Source organism: Phyllostomus hastatus, unplaced genomic scaffold (genome assembly GCF_019186645.2).
Source record: "Phyllostomus hastatus isolate PE091 unplaced genomic scaffold, TTU_PhHast_1.1 phas_scaffold_501, whole genome shotgun sequence".
NCBI lineage: Eukaryota > Metazoa > Chordata > Mammalia > Chiroptera > Phyllostomidae > Phyllostomus > Phyllostomus hastatus.
This window is the reverse complement of record NW_025334033.1, coordinates 12132140-12144970: the sequence shown is the minus strand read 5'-3', so window position 1 is coordinate 12144970 and position 12831 is coordinate 12132140. Positions and strand designations below refer to the sequence as shown.

Here is a 12831-nt window from a genome sequence, read left to right as displayed (position 1 = left end):
CTTCCAATTCTCTTGATGTCTTTTTTAGAGCAGAAGTTTTTAACTTTAATTAAGTTGAGCTTAATAGTTAGAGTTTCATGTTGGATCTTCCCAGGTTTCTTAGTCTTCTTGCCTGACTGCTCCTGCTCCATCCTCCTGCAGAGAGACAATGCAGCTTCTCCATTCTTGTCTCGGTCCTTTATTTCCATATATTTTTTCCTTTAACCAGCTCCATCATCTGCCTGCTGCAGTCCCTCTTTTTAGAGCAACAAAGATAGGTCAACCAGTAAATAAAGACTAAGCAATCATGGTCTGATTCAAACTAATGAGGCCTGCTACTTGGGGTTATTTTCCAATTACTATTTTTAGCATTTCATTGAAACGACATAAATGCGGGCTTTTTAATTGAGATCCTTCTCCAGCAATATTATAAACTACAAGCTAACTAGTAGAATCAGCTCGGCAGTGTTAAGCAAGTCTAAGAGGTCTTCCTTCATATGTGAATTTCAAATCTCCTGGGCTCAAGAGCAGGCCTATACCCTCTGAAGTAGCTCTTCAGTGAAATATGTCTGGTTAATTCACAGCAACTCACAGGGCTGTAGGGTAGTCAGTAACTGGGGGTATTTGCATCAGTTCACCCCAAAGTAGTCTTAGGTCTCTTTCCCATCTTTGACTTTCATACACAGGTCTCTACACAGAGATGGCTCACAAAGAGACAAACTACACATCTGCCAAGGAGGGCTTATTTTTGCCACTCTTCTGAGCCACACACTACAGATTCCTGCTGTCGAAAGGACTTGAAGAAGCATCCCCTTTTGTGATAGGAAGTGGCTTTTGATAGCACGTTGGTTTTCTTACATATTCCCACATTCAGAGGTTTTGATTTGCTGTTCCTGTGAAAGCACTTTCCCTGACCCTCTTCTTTTTTTTATAGCTTGAAACAGCAGCCATAAAGGTCCACGCTGCCATCCCCGTTCCATGGCTGAAGGAGCAGGTGTGTTTTCTTCTGAAGCTTATGCTGCAGCAGTGTAGGACCCAGTATGAGCTGGGGAAGCTTTTACAGCTGTTTGTTGCAATAGAGCATCTCTTCTCTGATGGTAAGACAAACCTTACATTTAGGTTGCTGTTAAGAAGTTAGCTTTCTTAATCTTGACATATTTTAGAAGGGCATTTAGGAAATTAAAATGCTTATGACATAGAACATTACATTTATGGTCTGTAACAGGGTTTGAAGATGAGGTTGTGAAACTTCCGCCATGGGTAAAGCATTCAAAGCATAGCACAACAGCGTATCACATAGACAGTAGAACTATCTACTCATTCTAAGTAGCTGTCAAATAGCTGTGTTTACCTTCTGGCTAGCTTCTTCATTAGCCTGTCACTGTCATTATTTTCTCTGTCAAGTAACCTAAACATGTCATCACTGCTCAGGGTCACAGACTTGTTTCAGGAACGTCTAATTCATTCTGAGGGTTTCAGAGACAAATTGTGCTTATTTTTTGCAGGTGTTTCCAGACAGTGGCAGTCTCTAAGCTTGTTGTTTATTGAATGAAACCAATATTGCCTTACCCTCTTTTCTACCTGTTTGATAATTTCAAGTGTTTGTTGAATGATAATATTATTCTGTAACACTAGATTCTGACATTTTCACTACTAGGGTTATTTCACTACATTTAAACTCACACATGTTCAGCTGGAGAGCTCACGTTTGCACAGAACACAGAGGATGCTGGGCGGCTGGGCACAGTGCCATTGTTGTAGGCTGTGAGGCCGATGACTGGAAGAAAAGAGGGCTGTTTCCTACATGTACATGCAGGGTGCAGAAGATAACTATGTAGACCAAAGTAGATCCTCTTAATATATCAGTGTTTTCATTGATCTTTAGTAAGTTTTTCTTTCAGAAATGAATTTCCTGTTTTCTTGTCAGAGTTACTCTATCTTTGAAAAATCACAAGGATTGTCTAGATTGTTAACATTACTATAATGCTTTTATTCGTGTAATCAAATTAAATTATATTATAGAATATTTGTGTGTGTGTACCACATATGTGCTTGGAGAAAAGAAATATTTTTTAAAACCTATTTTTTTATATGATGCCAGCAAAGGAACTTAGCATGCTCACGCTGGTGGTTATTGTGCAGGATGTCGCAATGTCACTAGAACTACCGAAATCAGACCGCAGCCCAGCAGGTGACATTGGGAGCAGGCTGTTATGGAATGTTTTTAGACTCTTCCTTTATGGTAGGGCACACATAAGTCTTCTCACAAACTTTTTGGGAGTGGGAGCAAACCTAGCCACATAAGCTGTTGGCAGAGAATTCCCCAGGTTACTGATGGTAAGAATTCCTCAGGGACATCAGGAGGAGCTCAACTGGGTCTCACCAGGTTAAGTAGATAGGTAACCAGAGAAGCAAGTGATGCTCCATTCCAAGTACAATGTGCCACATTACATACAGCTTTGGCTGTTGGCCAGCTTCAGTTTCAACTGCCCTATAAATTCTGTGTCTTAATCCACATGACACCCCATTGAATGAATGAGTGAACAGTCATAAAAACAAATTTGTTCAAGGTAGGAGAAAAATCCAGAAAGAAATGTGACTAACTTGAATGAATGGCCAAATGTTTTCAAGATTGACTGAGTGGCCGCTACACAGTAGACTACCAACCTCTGACCTGTGTTTAAAACCAGATACATGAATTGAGTCCATGTGCCAACCTCTAATAGTTCTTCTATAAAGGAGCTGCCTATGGCTTCTTGTGCTCTTCAACCAGAGTAAAAAAAAGACATTTTTGTTTTTCCTTTAACCACATTATTATGTTAAATTTATGTATTTCCCTCCTGATAGTTACTCTTAAAATGACATAGTGGCATTTTATTGATAAAGTGTTTATATCCTCTTCTCTTTGTCACAGGTCCAGATATAAAGAAGCTGTGTGTCCTAAGCCAAATTTTGAAGGATACATCCGTAACTATTAATCATGCAATTATTACCAGTTATAGCCTTGAGAATTTTCAGCATGAATGTAGATTTATTTTGGAAAAACTGGAGACAAATGGACAGTTTGCTTCGGCTAGAAGGGTAGCAGAATTAGCTGAGTTACCTGTGGACAACTTGGTTATTGAAGAGGTAACATTAAGTCTTTTAAGTTACTTAAAATCTTAGCTTTTTGAACCAGCATTAAACAAAGACTCAAATGAGCTATGTGATTTATAGGAGATGAGTTTTCTTTTCTTTTCTTTCTTTCTTTCTTTTTTTTTTTTTACTTTTCACACACATTAGTTTCAGAAATGGATGAGCATGGGATTCCCATTATTGAAGAATGTATGTTTTAAATGTAAGGTTAGCTTACAGGATAATCTACAACTATATTCCTTTGAACAGAGTTAAATATAGGTGGCTATCTTTGAACCCTATTCAATTAGATACATTTAGAATTGTTTTTTATGCCTTAACTTTCCAGATAAAATACCCAGGATCATCTGTAGCCATGTCCCATGTCTTCTGACTTGGTTTTAAAAAGTGTGGTATAATTAGAGAGCAGTAGCTTTTATGATACTTCCTTATCTAGGAAAGGCTAAGATTCACATCATTAAATTTTACAGATAACACAAGAAATGCAGACCTTAAAACACATTGACCAGTGGTCCCTGAAACAAGCAAGAATTGACTTCTGGAAAAAATGCCATGAGAATTTTAAGAAAAATTCCATTTCAAGCAAAGCAGCCTCTTCCTTTTTCTCAGCCCAGGCCCTTGTGGCATGTGAGTACCCAAATGAGGAGGGACAGAGCAATACTGAAGAATGCCATCTGCTGCTCACCCTGGCAGGACACTGGCTTGCTCAGGAGGACCTAGTGCCTGTGGAGAAGCTGGAGGAGCTGGAGAAGCAGATCTGGCTCTGCCGTATCACCCAGCACACCCTCAGAGGAAACCAGGAGGAAATAGAGCCCAGATTTTCTCAACAGATCTCAACTAGTGGTGAACTTCCTTTTGATGGCTTAGCCAGTGAGTTTTCATTCTCTAAGCTGGCTGCTCTGAACACATCAAAATACTTAGAGCTTAATGGTCTTCCATCTAAAGAGACTTGTGAGAACAGACTAGATTGGAAAGAGCAGGAGTCACTAAACTTTTTGATTGGGCGCCTATTGGATGATGGCTGTGTGCATGAAGCAAGTAGAGTATGCCGGTATTTTCGTTTCTATAACCAAGATGTTGCCTTGGTATTGCACTGCAGAGCGCTGGCTTCAGGAGAAGCTAGTGTGGATGACCTACATACAGAGATCCATGCTCTCCTACAAAGTGCTGAACTGCTGGAGGAAGAAAAAGAACCTAACATTCCTCTAAGGAAAGCCCCAAGCAGTAAGTAAAGGAGATCAAACTGCCCTAAGTCCTAAACAGTGTGTTGGCACTCTTTCCAGGAAGAAAATGGTCCCTTTGACATAATATTTACACTAAGTTAAGAGGATAGCAACTCTTTTCCAGGCAATCCATAAACTAGGCAATTGACTAGTCGATGAAATAGAACTACCTTGTCTTTTAACTAGCTGTGTATCAAAATTAGAGGGAATCTTTCTGACTTGTAACTAGTTCATTAAAATGTATTCTATACAAATAGTCCTCATGGTTCCAATTGTACATTGTATGTAGAAATATGGTTGGCTTTTATGTTAATCTTGTATCCTTGCTAAACTCACTTATCAGCTGGGGATTTACTTGTAGATTCCTTGGGATTTTCTACAGAGAAAATCATGTCATGAATAGACAGTGTTATTTTTTCCTTTCCAATCTATGTGCCTTTTGTTTTTTTCTTCCTTTATTGCCCTGGCTAGAACTTTCAGTATGATGTTGCATAGAAGTGGTCAGAGTGGACATCCTTGTTTTGTTACTGATATTAGGGAAAAATCATTCAGTCTTTCATTTTTCGGTATGATATTAGCTGTAGGTGTTTTGAAGATATGCTTTGTTATGTTGAAGATGGTCCCTTCTATTCCTAGTTTGCAGAGGGTTTGGAATCAATCACTGTTGATTTTTGTCTTGTTTTTTTTCTGGATTCATTGATGTGATCATGTGTTTTTTCTTTAGACTATAAATTTAATTGATTTTTTAATATTCAACCAGCTTTGCATTCCCAGGAAGAACCCCACTTGATCTTGGGACATTATTCTTTTTATATATTACTGGAATCAGTTTGCTGTTAGAGAATTTTTGCATTTGTGTTCATGAGGAATATTAGTCTGTACCTTTTATTTTATACTGAGTATCATTGTTAATCAGGGTAATGCTGGTTTCATTAGTTGGAAGCAGTCATCTGTTTTCTGGAAAACATTGTGTGGAAATGACATTATTTCTTCTTTAAATGTTCATTAGAATTTACCAGTAACAATCTGAATGGAAAAATTTCTATTTTGGAAGATTTTAAATTATGAATTTAATTTCTCTCATAGTTTGTATGACTAATCACGTTTATCTTTTTTTGTCTTGGGTGAATTTTTGTAGTTTGTGGTTTTTAAGGAAACCTTCTTTTCCTGCCTTTTAGGTTATTGAACATTTTTAGTCTTCCATTTTAGTTTATTGTGACTTTGACTGTATATCTTCACATAGTTTTTTAAATTGTTTGCTTTAGAGATTACACATTCTATGTTATTAACATTTCAGTCTACTTAAAGTCAGTATTTTATTTCCTACTGGAATGCAAAAACTTTACCACATGTAGATCATTCACTTCTCTCCCTTTACATCCTAGTTGTCTTATTACATCCACATGCATTGTAAACCCCACCAAATAATGCTATAAATTTTGTTTTCAACCAAAAAATATGTTTTTAAAAATACAAGGGGAAAATAATTTATTATATTTGCTCAGATATTTACAACTTTTATTGCTTTCCCCTCATTTCTGATATTTCTTTTTCCTTCTATCTGAAGGGCTTCTCTCTCTCTCTTTTTTAATCTACACCTGAGGTTACATTTGTTGATTTTAGAGAGAGGGGAAGGAACAGAGAAAGAGAGAGATGGAGAGAGAGAGAGAAACATCCATCGGTTACCTCTCATATGCATCCCAACCAGGGATCGAACCCATAAGCTTTTGGTGTATAGGATAAAGCTCCAACCAGCTGAGCCATCTGGCCAGGTCTGAAGGCTTCTTTTAGTAGTTCTTTTAGAGTTGTCTGTGAGCAACAGATTCTCTTCATTTTTCTTTATTACTTTTTCTTCATCTAAGTATATCTCGCCCTGTCCAATGTGGCTTGGTTGGAGCAACATCCTCCAAACTGAATGGTCACAGGTTCGATTCCTGGTCAGGGCACATGCCTAGGTTGTGGGTTTGGACCCTGGTTGGGGTGCATATGAGAGGCAACCGATTGATGTTTTTCTCTCATATCAATTTTTCTCTCCTTCTCTTTAAAAATCAGTAAGCATGTCCTCAGGTGAGGATAAAACCAAACAAAAAAAAAAGAATGTTTATTTTGCCTTTATTTCTGAGAGATAGTTTTTGCTGGGTATAAAAAATTCATTATTTTTTCCCTGGCTGGTGTGGCTTAGTGGATTGAGTGTGGACCTGTGAACCAAAGGATTGCTTGTTCAATTCCCAGTCAGGGTACATGCCTGGATTGCAGGCCAGGTCCCTAGTAGGCAGCATGTAAGAGGCAACTACACATTGATGTTTCTTTCCCTCTCTTTCTCCTTTCCCCTCTAAAAATAATAAATGAAATCTTTAAAATATATATATTTAAATAATAAATATAAATAAATACTATATATTATATATAAGCATAATAAATAATAAATAGTGTATATATATATATACACATTCACCTTTTTTTAAGCACTTAAAAATGTAGTACCACTTTCTTTTGACCTCCATGTATCTGATGAATAATCTGCAATCATTTAAATTATATTTTTCCCATATAGATTATGCTTTTTTAAATTATTTTTAATTGTTGTTCAAGTAGATAATGCATTTTTCTCTGGTTGTTTGCAAGATTATTTTTTGTCTTTAGTCTTTAGCAATTAGTTGATAATGTGACTGGGTATATATTTCTTAGTATTTATCCTATTTGGGGTTCACTGAGCTTCTTGAACTGTAGGTTCGTGTATTCCACCAAATTTTGGTTGTTTTCAGACATTTTTTCAAATACATTTTCAGCACGATACACTTACTCCTGTCCTTTTAGGACATGAATCTTGGAACTTCTGTTAGTGTCTCAAATTCCTGAGACTTTGTTCATTTTTTTTCCGGTCCTCTTTTCTCTCTGTTGTTTAGATTGGATAATTTCTGTTCATCTATCTTCAATTTCACTGACTCTTTTTCCTGGCATTATCATTCTGCTATTGAGTTTTTTTTATTTCTGTGATTTTTAAATATCATTTATTGTTCAGTTCTCAAATTTTCATTTTATTATTCTTTACACCTTCTATTTCTTTGCTGAAGCTTTCTGTCTTTCTGATGGTCTCAAGAGCATTCATAATTGCTTGTTGGAACATTTGTGTAATAGCTGCTTTCAAGTCTTTATCAGACAATTTCAACATTTGTGTCATTTTAGTACTGAGTATCATCTGTTGATCATCTTTTTTCATGAGTTGAGATTTTTCTCTATTTTTGTATGTTGAGTAGGTTTATGTTGCATCTAGACATTTTGAAGAGTATGTTATGAGACACTGAGTCTAATTTAAATCTTATGAAGAATGTTGATATTTTATAGCAGGCAATTGACCTGGTTAGGTTTAGGCTACAAGTTCTGACCCACTTTCTGTGGGCTAACTCAGTTCAGTTTTCAAATCCTTTGTATTACTATTCAGATCCATCTTTGTGTGTGTCATCCTGAGGTCATTCTGCAACCTGAGTAGTGGTTTATCTGTTAATTCAGTTCTCAGAATCTTTGATATGCTGGTTAGGATCAGGTTCATGCATCAAAGCCCAAGAGTGAGCCCTAGTGTTTGTAAACACCTTTGTGTTGCTTTCCTGAATCTCCCTCCCATGTACTTTTGGCTTCTTGTGGCTTTCCTTTTCAGTCCTCTGGGCCAGAAGCTGGAGGTTTGGTCATCCCATTCTGTCATGCACTTCCCTGATTGCCTGCATTCAGGACCAACTTACGGGAGGCTAATGCAAAAAGGAATAGTAGGTTCACTCCACCCCCTTGGGACCAGATCTCTTCTGATCTGAAAAGAAGATTCCCCTCTGTGTTTTGGCTCTTGCCAGCTGCTGCTTCAGCCTCTACCACTAAGGGCAAGGGGTTGCTTAGGAGCTGAGATGAGAGAGAATGAGCAGTAGGAGTTCCCATTTCCACTCCTTGAGCCCATACTAGAGGACTTTTCCTGGGGAGCACGCTCGCTCTGTGATCCTTAGTGCTTGGTTCTGGGTTTTAGGTGGCACTGCACTCAGGCTGGAGGTTACTAGGGGTGAAGGACAATGGCAGTTCTGGTCATCTTTGACCCACCTGCCACTGTTTTCATTTCAGAGTCCACACGTAGCACTGTCTGCAGTGGCCAGGCTTTATGTGGGGTTCCGTGAGGGAGACAGGGTGGAGTGACTGTACTCCACCTCGCCTGGAACTGGAACCCCCACCGGAGGGTTTTAAGCAGGGGGATAACATGGTCTGGGTTGCTTTTTACTTTCATCTTTAATGTGTATTTTTTAGTGGATAATATCTTAAATGTAAAAGTATTGTATTACACACTTAGTGTAACAAACAGCACAATACAGAAGTCTAGAATGTAAAAAGTGAAGTCATTTACCCATTCAACACTACCCTCACTAAATTCCTTTAAATAACACAATGCTTTATTGATACAGATTTAGATTTTTCGATTTTGTTTTTGTTATTAGAAAGTGTTATGTAACTATTTTTTTCTAATAAAAACACTTGATCAAATTAAGAAAGTTTTCTTCTATTTCAGAGTAAGAATTTTTTTTAGATCAGGAGTATATTTTAATTTTACTATTCCCTTCATCCAGATGATTTTTTGTGTGATTTGAATTTTAGAAAGATCCTGCTGAATACGTGGAAGATTGACCCATTGCCCCATAGGGCGAGGGGAGGCCAACAGCAGGAAATAGTAACAACCTCTTAGATGCAGGTCGATGAAGGCTGGAAGTAAGGTAGTGATTGGAGAGATGTTTTGGAGATACAGGCAGCGGGACCTGGTGACTTATTTGATGTAAGGGGAAACTGAGAGGAGGAGGAGGTGTGGAGGAGAGTCTAGCCGTCAGCTTTGATGATACTCGCTAGAGTATTGGTCAGGTGGCTTTGAGTCTTTTGTAGCCCATGAGACCTTTGAAATATTTCAGCCTGGAATTTCCTGGAAAAAGGCAATGGAAGAAGTTTAAGTGGGGTATGGGCCCTGTCAGAAGTGGTCCCAGACCCAGGGGGACTCATGAGGGTGCAGTGCAGGAAGCTGTGGGCAGAGAGGTGGAGCCAGAGTGAACTGGGAAGAGGCTTAGATGTCACCACCCCCCTTCAATCTGTATTTGCTTCCAGCTTCAAGTTTGGATAGTCAGTCATTTGTGATGCTGCCCCCCAGTGATGAAGTGGTAACTAATCTCGAAATTCTGACAAGCAGATGCCTCCATGGAAAAAACTACTGCCGGCGGGTCCTCTGCCTGTATGAACTTTCCAAGGTAGGTGCCAAAGGGTAACACCTTCATTTTAAGCTCCCCCTGAAAGGGAGGGAAGCTGGCGGTGGATTTTGGACATTGCCAAGTCCTCCCATTAGATGATAATCATGCCCTTGGGCATTGGGCTCTTGTCAGGATGTTGGCCCTGGTAAATCCATCCCTCGGGGATGGTGGGGAGGATGCCAGGCCAAGCCAACCAGAAGTTAGGGCAAGACATTTCACTTCTCTAGGCCCCTAGTTCTGGATCTATAAATGATTTGACCACGAGGGTCCCTTCTAACCCTAATATCTTAGGTTTTGCTTCAGAATTGTTTGGACCTTTCCATATGAGGGAAGAGCCCAAAATAAGTTTTAAAATAAAATAAAATGGAATTTCATGACCCTAAAGACAGGAGCTAGAGCAGCCAGGAACTGTTTGTGGCTTTGTGCTGACTGAAGGAGAAAAACAGCAGCCTGTACGTAAAGTGGAAGAGCACGAGAGAAATAAAGTAGAGCACTAAAGCCCTTTGCCTTGGATAAGGTTCAGAGACTTCTTTGGAAAGTGAGGGTTTTGCTGCTACCGTGGGAACATGGCAGGGGCTCTTGCCTTTTATTCAACTTTCTCATGTTTTATAACATACATTTGAATAGCTCAATGTTCAACATGAGATAAGTCACCTGATGCTTCCTGAAAACAAGTCTTTCCTTCCCTAAGTGAAGTGACAGAAAAAGATAGAATACAGTGCTTGCCTCTTCTAAGATTCCTGCTCAGGGTGAGCCATGGAGTCAGTCCACATCAGAATTAAGAAAGGGCTAGCTTTTCCCTGCCTCCTAACAATAGCTTTGACTGACTTTGCCTTCCTCTCAGGAATTGGGCTGTTCCTACACAGATGTCGCCACCCAAGATGGGGAGGCCATGCTCCGCACAATCTTGGCCTCTCAACGGCCTGATCGATGCAAGAGAGCCCAAGCCTTCATCAGCACCCAGGGCCTTGAGCCAGATCGGGTGGCTGAGCTCGTGGCTGAAGAGGTGACCCGGGAGCTGCTGTCCCAGTCAGAGGGAACAGGTACCCCACCCTCCAGGCCTTCCCAGCCTTTCAGACAACTTTCACAAGTACCCCGTGTCAAGGATTTGGGAGTTATGTTCACATACATCCTGCATGCTGCTCTCTCAAGTCGCCAGGCTGCACTCTTTAGAGAGCACATTGCCTTTACTTTGTTGTTGTTGGCTTTTGTTCTTTTATTGTTCTATGATGATTCTTAGAGTAGCTGTGACTTTCTCTGAGCTAATGAACTTCTGTTCTGTAAGATGACCACTAGGCCCAGAGGAGGGCTGCACTGGGAACTCCTTCAGCATTATTTACTGGTGCCCAGGTCTGGGCAGCATGAAGCTATTTCCTAGTCTCTCTCTCAACTGTCTGAGGGTAACACCCTTTCTCCACATCTTTCTGTACAGGACATAAGCAGATGGTCACTCCAGCAGAGGAAAGCCAGGCATTTCTTCAGCTGACCGCTTTGTGTCAGGACCGCACCTTGGTAGGCATGAAGTTGTTGGAAAAGATTTCCTCCGTTCCCCATGGGGAACTGTCTTGCAGTAAGTTTTTGGCCATTTTCTTACATGTTTGGGGCCCAAGCAGATCTCCAAGAAATCTTCCAGAGTTAGTCTTTCCAAAATTGAATTTGGTCCTTCTTCCTGCTGTGGATCCCTACCCCCCAGCACAGTTTATAAAGCTGTAAGTTTATTGAAGAAAGTTTAAGAAATACATATGGGAAAGCAACCCAAAATTTAAAATCACACACAAAAAGTAACCTTTTAACATTTGGTGTATTTATTTTATTTTACTCTTAAATTGCCTTGCAAAGTGGATATTATTGTCCCCATTTTAGAAGAACACTGACACTTTGAAAAGTTGATCGATTTAACTAATAAATGACAAAACTGGTATTTGAACTTGGTCTGTATGATTTAAAAACCCACTCACTTTCTCCACTGTCTAGTTCATTACAGGCATTAAGTAGTATGTGCCCCTCTGATCTTTTTCTATGCAAATCTGTAGGGTTTTATTTTTTCAAATTGGCATTATACTGTACCTAGTTTATAATACTTAATGAATGTTATCATTATCATGTTTCCATGACATTGAATATTCTCCTATATCACCTTTAATAGTTACACAGTATTTCTCTTATCTGCAATTGAAAATTGTATGTGCTATTGTAGGGCCTTTAGATTGTTTCCAATTTTCTGTTTTAGAACCTCCTTATAGGCAAATCTACAGGGTCCAGCAAATAATTTTATATTAAAAAATAACACCCCTTTTGATTACAAAATCATAAGCATGTAATTCTGTAACATATCACATTTAAGCACGCTATATGACATTTCAGGTGAAATGTTCAAATTAAAACTACAAGTTATTACACCCATATTATTACCCTACCAACCACACTCAAGCAGGCGTTACCTCTGCTGAACCCTGTACGTGCACATCCATGATTATTTCCCTAAGATACACTGATTTAAGAGCATGCTCATTTTTAAAGCTTTATATATATAGTCAAATTTTACTCCAAAAACAAATCACTTCTTATTCCCATTTAAGCAGAGTATGAGAGTAGCATTTCTTGGAACTCATTCCACTTTGCAAATTTGATAGACTCAAAAAAAAAAAGGCATTTTATGGATGTTTAGTGAACAAATAAATGGATATTTTAAAAGGTTGAAGAGTTTTATTTTAAAAGTACCTTTCTGTCTCTCTTCTCAGTCTGGTTCAACAGTATTTATAGGGTACCAACCATGTGCCAGGTACTCTAAAAATCAGGGTTATGGTGAACAAGTATATCAGCAATCTCTGGAGCCTCCAGACTACGGGTGTGGCACACAGGAAGAGCCAGATTGCTGGTCAAGAAAAGTTTCTGGAGGAAATGTCCAAACCAAGGCCAGATGGACTAGTAGTCAAGGTTGCTCAGCAGCCATAGGTTTGGGGAGGGCTCCACAGGTACCAAGGCCCAGGAGGCATAGCATGGGAACCTTTTTTCTATCTTCAACATTGTAAATATCTTTCCCAGTTTGCCTTTTAATCATGCTTACAGTGATTATATGTAAGAGTTTTACATTTGTATGTATTCAGGTTTTTCATTAATCTAGAAAGCCGTTAGAAGTGCAGAACATCACATGGCACTTGATTGGTCCCTAAGACTTTTCACTGAGATACAGAGAATGCCCTTGGATTCTGGTTGGCATGGACTCCATCAGT

General features: G+C 39.1%; 1 protein-coding gene across 4 annotated transcripts in view; it reads left to right on the top strand.

Moving 5' to 3' along the window:
• The window catches only part of SPG11 (SPG11 vesicle trafficking associated, spatacsin), a 102406-nt gene that overhangs the window by 83924 nt on the left and 5651 nt on the right, over window positions 1-12831 (top strand). For all 4 annotated transcript variants that reach the window (XM_045822682.1, XM_045822686.1, XM_045822684.1 and 1 more), the window contains 6 exons: window positions 914-1076; window positions 2894-3108; window positions 3585-4338; window positions 9459-9598; window positions 10443-10641; window positions 11031-11168. In XM_045822682.1, coding sequence (XP_045678638.1) covers window positions 914-1076; window positions 2894-3108; window positions 3585-4338; window positions 9459-9598; window positions 10443-10641; window positions 11031-11168 — 1609 coding nt within the window. The remainder of the gene's footprint in view (window positions 1-913; window positions 1077-2893; window positions 3109-3584; window positions 4339-9458; window positions 9599-10442; window positions 10642-11030; window positions 11169-12831) is intronic.